The following is a 20,959-nucleotide window of genomic DNA, read 5'->3' as shown; positions in this document are numbered from 1 at the left end:
CTCGGTCACTCCCTGACTTGATGCCCGCCTCCCTCATAGACTCGTGCTTAAGTAACTTGATTATACAGCTTGAGACTGCTAGGGAGAGAGAGAGAGAGAGAGAGAGAGAGAGAGAGAGAGAGAGAGAGAGAGAGAGAGAGAGAGATAATATTATTTGATCGAATCTTATTTCAGGCCATTATAGGCTGTGTCAATTTGACCCTTAAAGACCCTTAGCACACATAGTATGAGCTTTTAACAGGAGATGCCAGTAGCCTCCCCCTAGTTACGACAAATACAACGATAACAAATGCATTCTAAAGTAGATGGCTGGTGCGTTTGTTCTTGAGTTTTGAGTTTGGCAACCTTCTAAAACGTTCTGATTTCTGCCTTCTTCGGTCACTGTAGCCCATTCTCTGGTCATTAGGGATTCAGCAACTGCCTGGGATTCTTTTGATGAAAGGAAGTCAGCAACTTACAGCTTATGGCTGAATCCTGCTTGTTGTTCAATTTTGTAAAGAAAGCTTATGAGACTACAAGTGTCCTAGTGACTGGAGGAGATGAGACTGTATCTGAGGTCATACACATTCAGGCCTCAGCCTCGTCCCCTGTTATAAAATAACTATATGTGACAGAAATCTCCATGTTAGTAACCTTTGCAGTACAGAAATTGCTCTGGAATTCTTGATTTGGGTATGAGAGGCTTCAACCGTGCTCAACCATGAGAAGCTCCTTTCTACCCACGTCCTCACAGTTTTCCCCGTCTTTCTATCTTATTTCAGTTCTTAAGGAATAAGAAACAGAAAGCAGAATGAAGAAAGACTTCTGAACTCCTTTTGGGACTCGGTCATTCAAATGTGTTGCTGGAAAGTCCCCAGCAGCCTGTGCAGAACAGTGGGGGCATTCATCCTTGGGGTGCAGGGTGTGGGCTCCTGTCTCCTAGCCACACCTGCTTACCTCAGGCCAGCACAGCATGGACTGGGCCTGCCCGGGTCATGGCTGTTGTCATTCACTTCAGTCAATGCTGTTTTTGTTTCTGAGGTGACCCAGTCTTTCTGGGGCTGCTTGGCCCACATTCCCAATCCAGGTGGTGCTCTCTTACTTAAGGTCAGACCTGGGCCACTTCTGTGCTCTCGTTTTGGAAATTCAGCACAGTGCTATCCCATCTGTAGTCCTGCTACCCCTTAGTGACCCTTTCATGTCCTCCTGCCTCGCTGGATGCTGGGTACTTTACTCCAGAGAAGTTCCTAGTTCAGACTAACACAGCTGCGAGCCTCTCCTGGCTCACTCCCACCCCCGGACCACCTTCCTGCTGTCCGGTTTCTCTCGGCCTTTGGGTTCTGTGGCCTGTTTTGTCTTGGACTCTGCTGGCCTGAACTGTCCGTTTGACTGGCTCTCCTCCTCAGAGACTGGCTTGTTGTTGGGTCCATCTGTGCTGGCTGGTCCTAAGCAGCTTCAGTGCTTAGGGTAGGAGGATTCTTCTACTGCCGTGGATGCCCTGCCCTTAATAATAGGAGGGCAGTGTCAGAGAATAATCACTTCTTCCTTGTAGAAAATTGGCACAGGGCAAATTTGGTTTATAAACCGTCCTAGAGGGGCCAAATAGATGTCTCGGCAATTAAGAGTTTCCTGTCCTTCCAGCATCCTCACTTGGTAGCTTAGAACCATCTGTAACCCCAGCTCCAGAGGATCCAGGGTCTCCCCCTGACCCTGAAGACACCTACACTCAAGTATACATACCTACACTATACACACACGCGCATGCACACACACACACACACACACACACACACGCACACACACACACACGCACGCACACGCACACCCATGCACACAGGCACACAGGCACACAGGCACCTTTAAAAGAAGCCCCAGGGACTTCTTTGCCTCAGTGGTGAGAGAAGCCACCTCTTCTGAAGTGTGTCTTTTAATTAATGTATTTGAATTATTATACAGACTATTAGGTTTCATTATGATAGTTTCAAAGTTTGCTTTTGATGGTTCTCCCTCTTTTTCTTTCTCATGTTTCCTTTATTCCTCCCCATAGCCTCCTTTCTGCCTTAGGTTACCTATTCTGTTACCCTTCCCCCAGGCTCAACCCCCTTTTCCCCCACCATGATCCCCTTTCCAGTGTCATAGCCTGCACTCATACTCACACACACACACACACACACACACACACACACACACACACACACACACACACAGGCACACACACATTGAAAGCTAGGCTCTGTATTTAGAGGAAGAAGCAGTCACCTCACTCAGTATAGTAATATCCAGGTCCACTTACTGTCCCACGATTTCCACTTTTCTTTACAGCCGAATGAAATCTGGTGTATGTAGGTCCTGTTTTCATTATCTACACATCTGTTGATGGGCATCTAATAAACAGGTCCTGGGATAGCATCCCGGGAGTGTTTGTGTAACTGAAGGGCAAAAGGAAGACTGGTTCAAGGGGTGGTTTGGACAGAGTATGCCCAGCAGGAGACAGATGCACACTGGATACTGGAGGGCCCACGTGCTGTGGGGGAGAAAAGCCCAGTGTGAATGTATGAAGGAGAGAGTTGCTGTGGAAATGAATGCTGGAGGCACCCCGGCGCCCCTTGGAGGACTGCATTGTGGGTGTCAGTCCGGTAAGGGAGTTAGCTCTGGGCTTTGATCAGCAGTCTGGATTGGGTAGCCCTAAGTGCCTTTGGCTGGTGGTGCCTCTCCAGCCTGGATGTTTATGTCTAGGGTATTGGCCCCATCCTGCAATACACATCCCCAGATGACTTTCTGAGCTGCACATAAGAGCTTTTACAAGACCTCTCTTTCCATTGTCCTAGGAGAAAAAAAAACAAGGTGAGGTGAGACAAAGTTGCAAGTCTAGAAAAGTGCCTCCCACCACCCTCTTCCCCCTTTTGTCTTCCTATTGTTACCAATAGGACCAAGGGAGCTGTCATGTGAAGGCTAGGACACTGTGGAGTCCCATGGGAAATGACTGTGGTAAAAGCATAGTCCCTGGCCTTGAAGGAAAAATACATTGTTACTGCAGCAAGACTGGTAGGAGGAAGATAGGCTCCAGGACTTGTCTCAGGAGACCTTGCTCTTTCTCCAAGGATACAGCTGGTGCGGTTTAGGAAAGGACTGCTTGGCACCCTGGGAACCTAAAAATGGACATCTTTGGGGCCTTGAGGCATTCATTTCCTGATGGGCTGTGCTGGACACTCAGCCACACGGCTCTATCAAAGGGAGGCCAAGTTCTGGAGCCATACAGCAGCCCAGTGTGAAGACTGTGGAGACAGACAGCATGGTGTGTCTCATGCCCACAAGTGAATATGGGGCCTACCCTTCTCCCTACTGTAGAGCCTTTTCTCCAACACTGGCCTTGAGAAAGGGATGCGTCTCAGGCCCTTCTTACCGTTCAGAGGGTGCCATGGACCTGTCTCTTTTCACACCTGTGTCACCATGCTTTTTTTCCTCTCAGAACAAGCAGGGCAAACCTTATATCACAGTGATCCAGCCCTCAGGAGTTCCCTGTCTTCCTCACTCTTGTTCTGGGTCTCGGATGAGAGTTTTCCAATGTTCTGGCTTCTGTATCTTCTTTACTCCCTTGCTCACTCACAGCTTCTGAGGAGTCTGCCAGACCTCCTCACAGGAGGGCCCCCCACCATGGTTCTCATCCTTCCTAACTTTTAGGCCACCTAACAGCTTGAACTCATTGTTCTTGCAGGCAGACAGCAAACACTCCTGGTCTCTGTTTCCAGGCTTTGTCAAGCAAGTAGTAGGAGCTAGAAATGAATAGTGGCGCCCATCCCCCGTCACCACAATTCTGTGTCTATCTGTGTGGTGTCCTGGCAGCCTGGATGGCAGTGAGAATCACAGTCCTGTTTTTAGCAAGGCAGGAAGAGGAAGAAATTCCATGTAGGCTCCACATCCAGGATGCTCCAAGTAGTTATTATGGGGGATCGTGATGTGGCAACTGTTTATTGTCAGAGCTCTTGGAGGCCGTTTCCATGTGGGCTGGGAGACGAGACTGCTTCATGCCAGATGGGTGACTTGGGGCAAGTGAGCAGCCTCAGGATGTAACCTCCCTCAACTCATGGGACAGTTATAGGGATCAGAAGGGACAGCATTTATCCCCATACCAAACTGGGTGGGAAACCTTTATCACTGTTACTACCCACACTGGCCTGGTTGAATCTCCATCAGTTACCTAGGCTTGAATGGCAGACATGTTCAACCTTTGGACTCTGGAGTGCCCTAGTTTCTGTTGCAGTGACCTAACACAACTTAGGGGAGAAAAGGATTTCTTTCAGCTACAGTCCATCATTGAAGGAACTGGATTGAGAAACTAAGAGGCTGCCTAGTGTAGCATTCAGAGAGCTTTTGATTTAAACACTAGCACATGCAAAAAGCAAAACGAAACAAAACAAACAAACCCCAAACCAAACCAAAGAAAACCACCCAAAACTAAAAACCAAAATAGATATGGTGGTGCTTATCTGTCGCCCCAACACTAGACAGGTAGAGGCAGGAGGATAAGGGGTCCAAAGTCGTCCTCAGCGTTACAAGCTACAGAGTGAGTTGAGGGCAACACGGACTACATGAGACCCTGTGGCAGGGAAAATGAGTAAAGCCGTGTGTGCCATCGAGATGTTTCTGAGAGATGTCTTTTCACTTCATATTAAAGCTGTCGTCTGAGGGTAGAGATCACTGTACTGCCTGCAAATTTAAAATGGCATTTTAGACTTGTGTGGCCTAAAGATGGTGTGAAGTTTTGTAGAAAATTGAGAGCATCTGAGGAAATACAGAGAATGGAAACTCATAGAAAGCTTTAGTTCCAGATCCAGATCTTACCAGTGATAGCAAGGTTTACTTCTTGCCCGCCTTTAAGGTCTCAGGTGTCTCAAGCTGGCCTAGAACTCACTATGTAGCCAACGATGACCTTGTGCTTCTAATCCTCTGTGTCCTGATGCTGTCACTGCAGATAAACCTAGGTCTTGTGGTGCTGGGGGCCCAGCCCAGGGCTTTGTGCAGATAGGCAAGCTCTCTACCAACTCAGCCACCTTCCCAGCCCTCTCCCAATCTTTTAAAAATGCTGGCATGTGTGTGCATTCATGAGTGCGTGCGTGCATGTGTGTGTGTCTGTGTGTCTGTCTATATCTCTGTGTGTATGTATGTATGTATGCATTTGTGTGCATAGACGAATGTATACGTGGACATGCTCCTTTTTAGAAATCAGGGTTGTATTTATATACAACTGAAAGCTTGTCTTTGTGTTGTTTTTCCGTGCTGTTAAGTCATTTGATAGCCACATCGTTATTGAACTCATGTGAATTGCCGTTGGCAGCAAACACAGATGATGCGGCAAAGTCTGTCTCTGCCTAGTGATTCTGCCTACCGTACAGATTGGATAATGTGACCCAGTCTTTCTCTTGCAGTGTTTGACTCCTTCCCAGCTCTCCTCCGGTATAAATAACAACCTCACACACACACACACACACACACACACACACACACACACACACACACACACACACACGCAGGCACGCACGACGCACGCACGACGCACACGACTATAGTGTCTTTCCATGGAAAGGTCATTTTAAAATTAATTTTCAGGTATGTAAGTGATGGGACTTGACGTTCCCGGCAGCTGATGGCTCTAGGAGGCCAAAGTTAATTCTCTTTTCATTAGCACCTTCCTCTCTCATTAGTGCCGTGTCTTTGCCTGCTCCCTGGTGCTGTGAGCGAGGCAGCTGAGCTGCGTTCTTGCCTGGTTCTATCTCTCAGGGCAGACATGGCAGAAAGGGATTTGAGGTAGGAGCCAAGCAGAGAAGGAAATTATTTGGGGCAGTTTGGATATAAATCCTTGGCTCATTGTATAGTCACTTCTGTGCCACTGAAATATAGCCACAGTCGCTCACAGGTGAATTGTGAGCCTTGGCCTCACCCAGAACCTTTGGCTGAGTTTTACAGAGCCTTCTTAAAACGGGGCCTGGTAATCAATGCCACAGATGAATGCACTGAGTACCAGCAGGCTGAGTGATAACTGCTTTTGTTTTGTTGCTTTTGTACCCACCCCCTCCTCCTCCCACTCCTTTGTGCGTGCGTCCCTGTATGTGTGTTGTGCGTGAGTGTATGTGTGTGTGCATGTGCCTGTGCATGTGTGTGTGCGTGCATGTGTGTGTGTGTGTGTGTGTGCCCACGTATTTTCCTGCTTATGTAAGTACATGCCATAGCATACATGTAGAAATCAGATGACAAGGACAACCTTGGTGACGTTCCTTTTCGTCCTTGTTCGAGGCATCATGCGTTGTTCCCCAGGCCAATATGTTGAACTTCCCAGGATTCTCTTGTCTCTGCCTCCTGTCCTGAAGCTGTAAGTGGAATCCAAGGAGTCAAGCATGACCCAGGGCACATGGGGGCAGGGGAAGGATAATAGCTCCCATATACAGCCTTTCTGGTTAATTTCCCAAATTCCGGTAGCTTTGATGAGAGAAATCATGATTTGCCATTCTCTCCTGAGGATCTAAGTAATCACCCGAGAGCCCTCCTCTACCAGCAGAGCCGCTGTTTCCTCTGAGGGACCTTCTCAGACACCAAGTTGACCTCCGATGACCTAAGGTACAACCCCTGCTCCCAGAGGTACAGAGAGGCTTGCCTTCTCAGCACTCGGGAACCTGGTAGCAACATCGACCCTCACAGAGAAACAGCAATGCTAACTCCCTCGCCATCCCGTTCTTGGCTGAGCTTTCTAACCCTTTCTGCCCTGTGCTGTCATGGCTTCCCGGAAATGAAAACTGCCAGCTGCTCTGAGGGCACCTGTTCTGCTGCAGTCTAATTGACCTCAGCTCTAACCAAAGAGGCCCTGGCTTGAAAAGCAGCCTCGCTCCCTTCCCCAGAGGGGTGCTCTAGATGTCCTCAACCGCACGGTCCCATTGTGTGCAGTGCATTTTGGGAACATGGGAAATGTGGGTAGTGATGCTGGGCTTCAGTTTTTTTCTGCCAAGCCTTTGAAGTGCAAAGGAAAATTTAGAAGTTCATTAGTAGTTAGAATTGTAATCCTGCTGAGGGCAGTTTACTGCTACTATAACCGTAAAACATGGTGGTAAATATAAAGATATGCTAGACTTTGTGTCCTCATTTGCTTATTGAGCTCCATCAGAACCACTCTGCATCGTACAGTGCCCTTAAATGGATTACCATTAAATACAACATAGCCCGATCTTCTGCTGTTTGCTCAAAACTGCTTTAATAAAGCTGCTAGCAGTTCTCACACCTCTTTAAAAAGGTGAGAAACGCTTTTATCACCCGAGGAGCTATAATTTACGGGAGGACAGTTGTTTGTTCTTGTAGGTGATAGTTTATCTGCTTTGTTAACTTGCTCATGGAAAGCATTTTCATTCAGTGAGTGCTGTCGTGTGTGCTGGGTACTGTGTGTATTTGTAAAGACATCTCTGTGTCTGTCCTCACCCCTACCCCGTCTGTCTGTCTGTCTGTCTCCCCTCCTCCCTCCCTCCCCCTCCCTCCTCCCTCCCTCCTTCCTCTTCTCTTTCCCACCTCACTCATTTATTGTCGCGTGTTTAGTATTTCTTCACATGTATGTGAACCACATGAGTGTACATGCCTATGGGGTTCAGGAAATGATGTCAGGTCTCTTCCAGCTAGAGTTACAGGTGAGCTGCCCAGTGTGGATGCAGTCAACCAAGCTAGGCTTCCTCCAGAAGAGTGGAATGTGCCCCTAACCCTTGAGCAATCTCTCCAGCCCCATCTCCTTTGTGATTGTGTTTGTTGTTAATAGTATCTTTAAATGGGACTGAAGAGATATCTGACTTAGTTGCTAAAGCATTTTCCTCGAACGTGTGAGGACCTGAGATCAAATCCCCAGAACCCATGTTTGATCAGACAACTAGACATGGCATCTTGTACCCATAAACCCAAGGGAGGTGAGGTGGGAGGTGGAGCTAGGTGGATTCCTAGAGGCGCATTGGCCATCAAGCCTAACTTATGTAGCAGCTAATGAAAGACCCTGTCTCAAACAAAACAAAAGAGTAGGGAAGGCCTTCTGAGCAACAGTATCTGGGCTGCCCTCTGACCTCCAAATATGCCCTGTGCAACCCGTAGCAACATGTAGGTCATTTTGATATATACATATACATATATATATACATATACATATACATACATATATATATATATATATATCTTTGATATACTGTTTTGAAATGGCTTCTTAGTATTGTTTTAATTGGAAATGTACTTTCTTCCTCATCTAGCAAAAAGATCTTGCCCACCCCAGTAGCAAGTCTAGAGATGCTGAGGGTTCCACCCAAAGGCAGATATACAAACCCTGATTCTTACGGATTATTTTTTTTGTGCACGTGTGTGTACATATGTGTGAAGGCCACATACTCTAGGGTGGGTGTACTGGCTGGTTTTGTGTGTCTAACTTGACACAAGCTGGAGATACCACAGAGAAAGGAGCCTCCCTTGAGAAAATGTCTCCATGAGATCCAGCTGTAAGGCATTTTAGTGATCAAGGGTGGGAGGACCCAGCCCCTTGTGGGTGGTGCCATCCCTGGGCTGGTGGTCTTGGGTTCTGTAAGAAAGCAAGCTGAGCAAACCAGGGAAAGCAAGCCAGTAAAAAACATTCCTCCATGGCCTCTGCATCAGCTCCTGCTTCCTGACCTGCTTGAGTTCCAGTCCTGACTTCCTTTGGTGGTGAACAGCAATGTGGAGGTATAAGCTGAATAAACCCTTTCCTCCCCAACTTGCTTCTTGGCCATGATGTTTGCATAGGAATAGAAACCCTGACTAAGACACTGGGTGTCTTCTGTTACTCTCTACTGTGTCATTTGAATTAGGATCTGTCCGTGAACTTGGAGCCCCCAACTAGGCTAGACTGGCTGGCCAGTGAGCCGCAAGGGATCTGTCTGTCTTTGACTATTTTTACATGATTCTGGGGGTCCAAACCTAGGCACTCATACTTTATAAACTCAGCCATCTCCTCAGCTTAAAAATAAAACAATAGAACAAACTCGTGAGTCCCTTGATTTATCTGGTAGTCTCCGATTCATCGTCAGTCACCCTTGCTCAGTGATGGTGGGTTGTGTGGGTAGACATGTTACCGTACAATGGCATCCATAACTCTCCAGTGTGGTTGGGATACAGCTTAGTGAGACGACATGGCAGAGGCACAGGAGGCCAGTGCCTGACACATAGGTTCAGAAACTGCAAGTTAGAAATGGTGGCAGCAAGGTCCTAGGTGCTTATGAAGAGGTGGCCTGTCCTACTCTGGCTGTCCCTTAGTTCTCTGTCATTGGGAATTAAACAGTATCTAGTCCCTGTGTCTATAGGGTGTTCATATAGGGTGTATTGAGTTAGCTAGGTAAAGTCAGTAGGACGAAGGAGGGGCGTAGACACAGCTAACAGTGCCGTGATAGTTTGGGAAGGAACATCAAGAGTACTGTGTGATTATAGTTACATTGGGGTCTCCAGCATGGCTGTAAATGTGGGACTTCACACCAGTAACCAACAGAAATACACCTGCTTTTGAAAAATTGAATTGTTCAGGAATATATGAGGGAAGTGCTCTCCAGTTGCTAGCTGCTGGGGGAGGGAGAATTAGTCTCCTTTGAGAGTGTGTGTGACCATTGTAGGTAGGCAGCCTCACACCCATGCACATATGGACACCAGTAATTAGACATAGCGGTCTATCAGAAAGAGGGAGGAAGAGAGGGGTGGGGAGAGAGGAGAAGAGCAAGTTGGAAAGGGGAAGTATGTGTGGATATAGTCATATGTCATTGCATACACAAGTGAAATCCTAAAAGAATAGTAAAAATTTTAAGCCCAAGGATGTCGTTCATCTGGTAGGAGGCTCGCCTAGCCACATACAACCCCAGTTCCACATAGAACCAGGTGAGATGGCACATACCTGTGATCTCAGCACAGGTAGAGACAAGAGGGTCAAGAGTTTGAGGTCACTGTTGACTATGTAGTAAGTTCAAGACCAACCTGGAGTTCCTTAGACCCTGTGTCAAATAGGGAAGGGAAAAAAGATCAGAATAGAATACGCCAGACAGTAAAAATAACAGTGAACTTCATTCTGAGGCTGCTTTGAGGCTGGGCCACATCTTCAGGTCATTTCTGTGTGTCATTAGTTACAGTACCATGTCGGGGAGGTATCCCTGCAGCGCTGAGGTGAGCTGGGCAGTGGCAAAGGTCCCTTTCTCTGGACCTGTGTCTGAAATGCTCTTACAGTATCAGAGTCGCTTTCACACAGACTGGCTTGTTTGTTCGACTCCGGCCTGACTGGAGGTATTTCCTGCTATCGCTAAGATGTACTCATTTTAGGGGACACCATTTGTGCCACTTCGGAAACATTTGTCAACTTTTGTGGCTTGTCTGTGGTACTGAGGAGGGTCCCCAGGATCTTGTGCATACCCCATTCTTGTGGAATGAACTGCACTGCCAGCCCAAATTCCAGTCTCATTCTATGCATAAGAGAGGAAGAGAGGCGGAGAGAACGTGTCCAGACTGTGTCATTGTTTGCTGTGCCCCCACCTCAGTGTGTGTGTGTGTGTGTGTGTGTGTGTGTGTATGTGTGTGTGTGTACACGTATGCTCGCACATGTGCTCGCACGTGTGTGCATGCAGACGTATGTTGTATGCACATGTGTGGGTGGGCAGGCCAAAGGACGATGCTGTCTCCTTTTTCCCTCTTATTCCCTTGGGGCAAGGTTTCTCACTGAACCCAGAGCCATACCGGCAGCCAGCAAGCCCAGCTCTCGCTTTGCTCCCCAGCCCTTCACTCCCTAGTTCTAGGGATCCCAGGCTAATGTTAGGGATCTGAACTCAGGTCCTCGTGCTCATGCAGCAAGTGGTATTAGCCACTGGGCCATTTCCCCTGCCTCTGTCCAACCTTCCTACATCGTAGTTCCAAAGATTCTCCTCTACGGAGTTCACGCTGAGGTACCCTACGATAAAGTTACAGAAGAAAATGCTGCAAAAATTCTCTCCCAGTGTTTTAAGTGTATGCATTCGTGTTGGGCCGTGCTCATCCATACCCTGGCTGCACACAGGCCACGGGCTGCCCACGCGTGGCAGAGCTTGCAGAAGTTTTCAGTTTTCTTTTTTCCTACCGCAGATCTGAAGAAAACGCCGCCGTGCTGCTGGATAACATCTTGCAGCGCATCGGCAAGCTGGAGTCCAAGGTGGACAATCTTGTCAACGGCACAGGAGCGAATTCTACCAACTCCACCACGGCTGTCCCCAGCTTGGTGTCGCTGGAGAAAATTAATGTGGCAGGTAAGATGGCCATTCCCCACCAAGCCATGGGATTGAACCCTTCCTAAAACCACAACAACCAAAATGCCATAAACTTGACATGACTGCCGTGAAGGCTAGCTTTGCATTTATTTTTTTTTAACAACATATTGGAACACTTTTGCGATTTTCTCAGAATAGCTGGTGGATTCTCTGACACCCATGCAGATAAAGAGCTCCTAGAATTGGATCGTGCTGATAAGATTCAGAACATAGATGAAGTGAAACGCAGAGGTTATCAGAAAAGCTCCGGCCAGAGTTCTTTCCGTTCCCAACTCCTGTCAGTAGCAAAAGCCTGCTAGCTGTTAGTGAGCTGGATATGGGCTTGCAGTCCTGTCATCCCAGCACTTGAGAGCGGAGGTCCTTAAGGATCTCAAGGTCATCCTTAGCTACTCAGTGAATCTGAGGCTCTCCTGGGCTATAAGACAAAACTAAAATAAGTAAGGGCCAAAGCTGGGAGAATGTTAACAGACAGTAAGATAGGGCTACTTTGTAACACAGAAGTTAAATTCTCATCCGCTGTGGGTGGATACAAATGAATGATTAAATTCATATGAAAAAAAGGGGGAAAAATGGAAGAATGTAAGATAATTTCTCATTACACAGATATTACTCTGGCAAGCTAGGAAGAAGCATAAAGCAGGCAGGAGGACCGGGGATTGAAAGTCCTCTTCTGCAGCCAGCCTGGGCTGTGTGGGAGCCAGCCTGGGCTGTGTGGGAGCCAGCCTGGGCTGTGTGAGAGCCAGCCTGGGCTGTGTGGGAGCCAGCCTGGGCTGTGTGGGAGCCAGCCTGGGCTGTGTGGGAGCCAGCCTGGGCTGTGTGAGAGCCAGCCTGGGCTGTGTGGGAGCCAGCCTGGGCTGTGTGGGAGCCAGCCTGGGCTGTGTGGGAGCCAGCCTGGGCTGTGTGGGAGCCAGCCTGGGCTGTGTGAGAGCCAGCCTGGGCTGTGTGGGAGCCAGCCTGGGCTGTGTGAGAGCCAGCCTGGGCTGTGTGAGAGCCAGCCTGGGCTGTGTGGGAGCCAGCCTGGGCTGTGTGGGAGCCAGCCTGGGCTGTGTGGGAGCCAGCCTGGGCTGTGTGGGAGCCAGCCTGGGCTGTGTGGGAGCCAGCCTGGGCTGTGTGAGAACCTATCTCAAGAAATAAAGCTGAACACTAGGTAGCCAAAATGATAGCTAGAAACTCTAAGATCCTGGAAGTTAGGCGACTTACTGTTCACTGCCTGTGGTAGCTTCTCTCCCTGCCTTGCTAAGGCACAGTTACCACCGTACAAACTGCCTCTGGGTACATGTGGAGCACCACACGAGGTGGAAAATCCTTCTGACCAGCTGCCACGAACACTCATGGACCCTGCCATGTGATCTCCACAGGGATGTACCCTACCTGGCCCCCTCTTCACACTGGGATCTCAGACAAGAGGAGGGAAATGGCTAAAAGCAAAACCTAAGTCTTCTACCAAAGGCTTGTCCACAGCTTGCATTGGGTCACCCTCTCATCGTAAAACCTTGGAGTCCGCCCCTGGCCTGTTTGTGTGGGAGCCCTAAATCCTCAAAGGGGTGACTGTAGTGGCCACTGTAGGGCATGATGGTGGGGCACTTTGGATAAGTGGTGTGAACAAGCTGTCTGGACTTGTCAAATGTGGCATTCCCTAGCTGTGATTGGAAGATAAACTTAAGGGAGATGGGTGTGGCTCAGCTCTTAAGAATACTGTTGCTTTTCCAGAGGACCTGGGCTTAATTCCCAGCAACCACATGATGGCTCCAGCCGTCTGTAACTCCAGTTCTAGGGGATTTGGCGCCCTCTTATGGCCCCCTCAGGCATCAGGCATGTACACGGCACACAGACATACATGCTATGTTAAAAGTAGCTATGCTACTTTTGAGCTCGTAAGGATCCAGCGTTAGGGAGCTGGGATGGAGCTCAGTTGGCAGAATGCTCGCCAGTCATCCGTGAAGCCCTGGGTCCTATCGCCAGCGCTGCCTGAAACAGGAAATGCCACACTCTCTGCACTGGTGTTTAGGAGGTAGAAGTAGAAACTCGAGGTCATCCACAGCTGCAGGGCCAGTTCCAGGCCACACTGGGATATAATCGACAAACAAGCCAATGCATAAAAGCTGCTTCCTCTCCCTTCTTTTCTTGCGGCATGGACCTCTTCTCTCGTGGACCGAAAAGTGGGAGGGATTTTTTTTTCCTCTCCCCTTTCCTACCTCTCAGTGTCAAAACAGTTAATGCTTTGCATTAAGCAAGCTGGGCGAATTACCACTTTCTCTGGCTTTTTGCCATTGTTCAACTTTTAATTCACAAACTATATTTCGAATAATCTCAGTATCTCACCAAAGTGTTAAAAATAACTTTTAATTACAACACGGAGACAGTGTCATCTAGGCCATAAATCCTGTCTTCCCTGCCATTTCCAGCAGCTTCTGTAATTAGACAAGGAAACCTCCCACTGTGTTGAGCTGCTTATTAATAAGTGGGCGCTGTGCCTCTCCAGGCTGTGCTCTCAGTGCCCACTCCCACTGGGGAATGCATGTGGAGAGCTCCTGACTTCACCATGTTCTGTGTTATCTGATTTGAAAGTTGGGGTAGTGTCTCCTCTTCTTCATCCTCCTCCTTTCTCCCCCCATTAGTGTGTGTGTGTGTGTGTGTGTGTGTGTATATGTGTGAATATGTGTTGAATGTGTGTATATGTGTGTATGTGTGTGAGAATGTGTGTACATGTGTATATGTATGTGTGAATGTGTGTATATGTGTATATGTGTGTATATTTGTTTGTGTATGTGTGTGAATGTGTGTGAATGGTGTGAATGTGTGTGTATATGTGTGTGTGAGTGTGTGTGAATGTGTGTATATGTGTGTATGTGTGTGTGAATGTGTGTATATGTGTGTGAATGTGTGTGAATGTGTGTATATGTGTGTATGTATGTATGTGTGTATATGTGTTTGTGTATGTGTGTGTATGTGTGTGTATGTATGTGTGTGAATGTGTGTGAATGTGTGTATATGTGTGTATGTGTGTGTGAATATGTGTATATGTGTGTATGTATGTATGTGTGTGTATATTTGTGTGTATGTGTGTGTATGTGTGTGTTTGTGTGTATGTGCGTGTATATGTGTGTGTATGTGTGTGTGTTTGTGCATGCACACACTACTTACTGCATACTTGTGGAGATTGTAGTCAACACTGGATGTCTTCCTCAATTGCCTTTAGTTTTATTTGAAGCAGAGTCTCTCATTGGTCAGATCACTGATTAGGCTATCCTGATCGACTCCAAGGTTCCCCCTGTCCCTATCCACCCAGCTCGGAGACTTCAGGTGCACTTTTACATGTATATGCAAGCCCTCATGGGCTTGAGACTTTACCTACTGGGCCATTATCTAAACCCCCAGGATATTTTCTTTCTGCTTTTAGGTTTGCTTTTCTATTGTCAGCCCATGATCTGGATAGACTTTCATGCCATCACTCTCTTCCTTCTGTGTGACCTTGTGGCCTTTAACTGTCTAAGTTTGTGACCAGGGTATAGAGAGAGGCTGCTTTTCCTGAGTATCAGATCCCAGGGCATAGCATCGTGGGTGAACTCAGGAATGCCATGGTGTAAGCGCTTTCAAATGGAATGCTTGCCAGACCTGGGTCCTGTGCTCCTTTAACTCAGCTAACAAGGGTCTGAGGGGCTCATTCTGGAAACTAGTGACTTGGATTGAAGCATCTTTAAATGTGCCACCATGGATGTGCCTCTAATATTTAGTGGATTTAATATAATACAAACACCAGCATGAAGGGCTGGCAAGATGGCACACTGATTAAATGCATGCACCTCTCTTGTGAAGGATCCAAGCTCATTTCCCAGCTCCCATGTCAGGTCACTCATAGTCACCTGTACCCCCAGTTCTTGGGGATTCTGATGCCTTCTTCTAGGCTCTGTGAGCATCAGCACTCAAGTGCACCTACTCACTCGCATATACTTAATTTTAAAAAGAAAAGAATCAGGATGGTGTTGGGTTTTTTTTTTCTTAATTTAAGAAGTAGGAGTGAATTCAGGGTCAGAATTCTTTTGTTTTGAGACAGGCTATGTATGGTTTATTTAGCCAATCCAGAGAGATCAGGTCCACAATGGCGGGGAAGTGTGGCAGCCAGCAGCAGGCATGGGGTGGAGCAGAAGCTGAGGGTTCAGATCTTGAATCCTAGGCAAGAAGTAGAGTGAGTTCTCAAGAAATAGCTCGAGTCCTTAAACGCTCAAAGCCTGCCCACCTATTGACACACTTCCTCCAGCAAGACCACACCTCCTCAATCTCCCCAAACAGTGCCATCGACTGGAGACCAAGTATTCAAATGCCAGAGACTATAGGACAAAACACTACCTGGCCTCATGTTTCCTAGACTGGCCTTATGCAGCCCAGACACTGAGCTGACTCTCCCCCATGCCCCTCTCTCGCCTTCCTTCCTAACATCTATCTACCCATCCATTCATCCATCTGTTCATCCATCCATCCATCCATCCATCTAATCCATCCGTTCACCCATCCATCCATCCATCCATCCATCCATCCATCCATCCATCCATCTATCTATCTATCATCTAATGTATCTAGGTTTTCAAGATAGGGTTTCTCTCTGTAGCCCCAGCTGTCCTAGAACTTCACTCTGTAAGGCAGACTGGCCTTGAACTCTGAGGGATCCACCTGCCACTGCCTCCCGAGTGCTGGGATTAAAGGTGTGTGCCACTACACCAGCAATTCTGAACTTTTTATCCTGACGCCTCTACTTCCCAGTGGTGGGACCTGAGGTACCACACCAAGTTTATGGTATGCTGGGGAGGCAACCCAGGGTTTTGTACACACTGGGTAAACACTCGACTAACTGAGTCACATCCCTAGCCCACAAATTAAATTTTTATTAAACAACCCATGTTCCCCACCTTTGTGTCCCTGTATTAGGTACACTCCAAACTTTCAGTGTTCTTACTAGATAATTAGGAAAAGGATATACATACATAAAATAGCAGTGTGGTAGTGTTGTGAGGTAGGATGACTGGAGAGGGCTTCGACAGGAAGTTACATTTCTAGAGCTGGTTAGGACTGGGGCCTAGGAACCTTGTGGAAGAGAAGCTTCCTAGAAATGGATTGTGACCTCAAGAAAATGGGGCGGGAAAGAGAGGAGGCTAAGAGCAACTGTGCAACTGGTGTCTGTCACTCTCCTGTTCTCGCAGGGTCCATACATTGACTTAATCTGTTTTGTATTTGAGTACTTGAGAAGCAAGTACTTTGACATGCTTTGACATGATTTACTGAGTTTAAGTATTTGGGAACAGAAAGAACCATTAGTATCACTGTGTCCACAAGGCCACTTACGCCCTTCATATTAATTACATAATCATGCTGTGTCAAAGTACTTGGCAAAAAAAAAAAACTTAACTGGGGAGGTCCTACTCTGGCTCAGTTTGAGGGCACAGTGCATCATGGCGGGAAAGGACAGCAACGGAGTATGAAGCAGCTGGTCACGTGATATCCACAGTCAGGAAACAGAGAGAGATAGATGCTACTGCTCAGCCTGTTTTTGGGTTTGTTTGTGTGTGTGTGTATATGTGTGTGTGTGTGTGTGTGTATGTGTGTGTGTGTGTGTGTGTGTGTGTGTGTGTGTGGTTTGTTTGGTTTTTGTGGTTTGTTTGGGTTTTGTGGTTTGTTTGGGTTTTGTTTTGTTTTGTTTTTTTGGTGCACTCTGGGAGCCCAGTCAGTGGATGGTACTACTCTCTGGGTAGGTCTCAGTTAGCCCAGTCTAGAAACTCCCCTGTAGACATGCTCAGAAGCGTGCCTCCTGGAGATTCTAGAGCCCATCATGTTGACAGTCAAGATGTACTCTTCTAATAGCTTATAGGAAAGAGGTTGTGCTTTAATCACCTCCCATTTCTATCTGTAAGTCATCACATAGGTCCAAGTCTGTGGCTTAATTACTTTTGTATTATTGTGATAAAACACCCTGACCAAGGCAAGTTAAAAAGTTAAGTGCTTAATTGGGAGTAACAATTCCAGAGCTTTAGAGTTCATGAATATCATGACGGGGGAGCATGGCAGTTGGCCGGGAGGCATAGTGCTGTGGTAGTTACTAAGAGCTTACATTTCGATCCACAAACAGAAGGTAGCGAGAGCTAACTAAGAATCTCCTGACAGAGAATGGCATGAACTTTTGAAACTTCAAAGCCTATGCCCAGGGACACACTTCCTCCAGCGAGCCACATCCCTTAATCCTTCCCAAACAGTTCCACCAACTGGGACCAAGTATTCAAACATGGCTCACCTTTAGGGCCATTCTTATTCAAACCACCAAGGTCTACAACAGAGATGTTACCATTCTCTGAAAGGTCCTGGAAAAGGAGAGCTGAGCTTCCTAGACTATTAGCCTTTCTGGTAGAGAGGTTTTCTCTGTATTAGCGTCTGCTGCTTTAGCTGCTGTGATGTGGTCCCTCTGCACAGATGCATCCCTAGGAATGCACATGGATTTTCTGGACGGCCTCCTTCATTCCCCCTGATGCTGGAGGCTCCTTTCTGTCTTGTCAGTTAACTAGTACATGGGTTTTTGTCTGCTCGTTTGTTTTTTAACTGCCTCCCGTGTCTACAGACAGATTGCTGGAGAGGAGGATGAGCGTCCCGCATTAATAACTCTCCCATGACTAGCCTGCCATTGCTTTTGCTGGTTCATGACTGTGCTGTTGGTCCTCAGAGCCCTTTTGTCATCTCAGCAACGACTCGAGAGCTGTAAGAGAGTTCATTTTTATGGGGTTCCAACCCGACTGAAGTGAGGTTTTTCTTTCTTCCTTCCAGCATGAAGACATGTGGTAATTGCTCAGAAACGCTCTCCCTGGCGTGTCTTTACGGCTTCCTCTGGTGTCGCTGATGTTTCTGATTGCTTACTCTTATGTCTTATTGCTCGCTGATCTATCTTCTGGTTGACTGTAAACTGCTTCGAAATTGGGCACCATAGCAGTTGAAAGAGTGTTCACTGGATTTTTTTTTAAAGAAGGATTGTGTGTGTGTGTGTGTGTGTGTGTGTGTGTGTGTGTGAGTGTGTGTGTGTGTTGTGTGTGTGTGTTGTATACGTATCCCTTCCTTGGTCTGTTTAGTTGTATTCTCTGTGACTTTTTTCTAAACTGACTTTTTCCCCCCAAAGTTATCACCCTTGGGTTTTGTTGTTGTTGTTCTGCCAGAGTTAATGTGTCCTTAGGGAAATTTTGGTAGAAACTGAACTTTATTAAAATAATAATAAAATCATATTTGTGAGTCATATTTTGTTGGAGAGGAAGAGAAATCCAAGTAATGAAAGAACGGATCACAAAAGTCCCGCCCTTCCTGTCAATCACAAGGGAAGTTAATTTACCCAGACTTGTCCTCTACAGGGGCCTGAATGCTCCCTTGTCAAGTTTCTTCTTTCATGGGACCAGGGGAGCATTGCTGAATGGTGGAGCACAGTTCCAGCCAGTTCAAGGTCCACCCACCACAAGCGAATGATGCTTTGGGTTTTAGGAAGACATTTGGGCGGGCGTGGGGAAGGGTTTGGGGGGTGGCTCAATTGGAAAAGGGCAACTCTGCAACCCTAAGAACCTAAGTCTCATCCCTAAACAGCCCAGGGGTGGAAGCATGCAGGTCCCTTCCGGGCCACTGAGACAGCTTGTCTTGGTTAGAAGAGACTGAGAGACATTAGCCGAGGTCGTCTTCACACACAGACACACACACATGTGTACACCACACACATGTACACGCTCACACACATATACATGCATACATGCATACACACACATACCATGCTTCCAAAAAAGAAAAAAAAAGAAAAATTTCTTTCTCTATGTTTTTTTATTTTTTTATTTATTTATTTTTTTTTTTTAACTTTTAGGGTCATGTGAAGGTGACGGGTTTTACCCGGGCATCTTCATACATATGCCTGCTCGGTCATACTTAGTTGGATGTTTCACTTGTTATATGTCTTGATTCTCTCCAACTCTGTAAGGGATGCCGTGCAGAGCATTGGCTGGGCAGGTCTTTCAGGGACAGGCTGAGGGTGGGCAGTGTAAGTGTACAGGCGTGATTGTGTCCATGCTCCCTCCTGACGTGAGAGCTACTCACTCTCACCGTGCCACCATGGTCCAAGCCTGACCTGCTGAAGGAACTCAGAGGCTCTGATCGCATGGGCCGGGTTCTACAGGACAAATTCCTCACCGTGTCTGTTCACCTTCCACCTGACAGCAGAACGTGACATCTCCTTTCCCTTTCTCAGACTGCAGTAGATGCCACTTGACTCTCTGTCTTGCTGCTTGTGACCGAGCTTGGCATCAGTGATTCAATGCTGGGGACCCTCCACTGAGCATGATAGTTGTACGTCTAGACTATAACATCCTAGAAGAGAGGACACCACACGGCGCTCTACAACAGAGGCATGGGTGTGTGCACTCGTGCATTTGTTTACTTAACCGTATTGGCTACTTTTCTCATTTTGGCAAAACAACTTAAGAAGGGAATTATGGAGGGAGGGATGTGGGGTTCATTTTGCCTCACTGCTTGGGAGTTCCTGGTGGGGGAAATCGTGTGGTAGAGCATGAGGAGGCTGCTCACCTTGCATCCCGTCAGGAGAGCGATACTGGTGATCAGCTCACTGTCTCCTTGGTGCTGCCCACATTTAGCTGGGTTTTTCTACTTCAATTAATCCAATGTAGAAACTTCCCCATAGACATGCCCATAGCTTGTCTTCTACATGGGTCTAGAGCCCATCAAGCTGGCGGTGACTTTTAATCCCAATGCTTACGTTGACAATAATAACCCTTTGCTCCCATGCAGAAGCTGAGTGAGTGGCTGCTGTTAACTGACTGTCCCATAAAAAGCAAAGAATGTAACATGAGCATGAGTCTTGTATTCACTACAGCTGCAGGGGCAGTTGGAAAACGCAGTCATAAAATCCAGTGTTCAGGCACAGCTCACTGGCTGTTTTGGTATTTAATCCAACTTGATTCTGAGGAAGCCCTCCATTTCTCAAATCACATTTGCCACAAACGTTGGGGTTCCCACTCCTTGGGAAGGGAAGTGCGTTTGAACCTCAATGTTGTTCTGAAAAACAATCACCATAATTATTGTTCTTACCACTTGGAAATTGAAAGAGGTCCCTGCTGGGTTCTAGGGCTTGCCTTTAGCAGTGCAATTCCCTGCTCTGTGCTGCTAATGGACCTTGAAATTAAGTTACACCTGTGCTCCCTCCTTGTTTGTGAGCCCCAAGCAGTGCTTGTGTTGAAGTAGCACCCGAAGTGTCCCAGCTCCCTGCCCTGGCTGCTGCTCACCAGGTCACTTTCTCAGGGTCAGGGATTGGCCAGCGGAGTGGCCCACCCCACAACCCCTTCATGCTGTGTCTGGCCGGGCCAGGTGGGATCACAGGTGCTTTCCTTTTGAGCCCAGCATGAACATGGGCCACGGTGGCTTTCTGTTCTGTCCTTTGAAAGGCACTTGAGGGCCTGAAGACAGGTCAGTACGCCCTCCTTGCAGAAGGTGCCCGATGTTGGTGTGGTTTTTATTCTATAAGGATGTTATGATTTTAATCATAAAGAACTAGAACACACGCTGGGGGATAGCTCAATTGATAAAGTGCTGCTTGAGGCCTTGGGTTTGATCCCCAGAACTTATGTTAAAGAAAAGAATAAATAAGA

The 20,959-nt window shown here is 47.3% G+C and overlaps 1 protein-coding gene across 1 annotated transcript in view; it reads left to right on the top strand.

Moving 5' to 3' along the window:
- Mgat5 (alpha-1,6-mannosylglycoprotein 6-beta-N-acetylglucosaminyltransferase) overlaps positions 1-20,959 on the top strand; it is a 286,468-nt gene that overhangs the window by 105,392 nt on the left and 160,117 nt on the right. The window contains exons 4-5 of the mRNA XM_032915150.1: positions 4,815-4,823; positions 11,121-11,273. Coding sequence (XP_032771041.1) covers positions 4,815-4,823; positions 11,121-11,273 — 162 coding nt within the window. The remainder of the gene's footprint in view (positions 1-4,814; positions 4,824-11,120; positions 11,274-20,959) is intronic.

This window comes from Rattus rattus, chromosome 10 (genome assembly GCF_011064425.1).
Source record: "Rattus rattus isolate New Zealand chromosome 10, Rrattus_CSIRO_v1, whole genome shotgun sequence".
Classification (NCBI taxonomy): Eukaryota; Metazoa; Chordata; class Mammalia; order Rodentia; family Muridae; genus Rattus; species Rattus rattus.
This window is presented reverse-complemented; position numbering and strand designations above follow the sequence as displayed.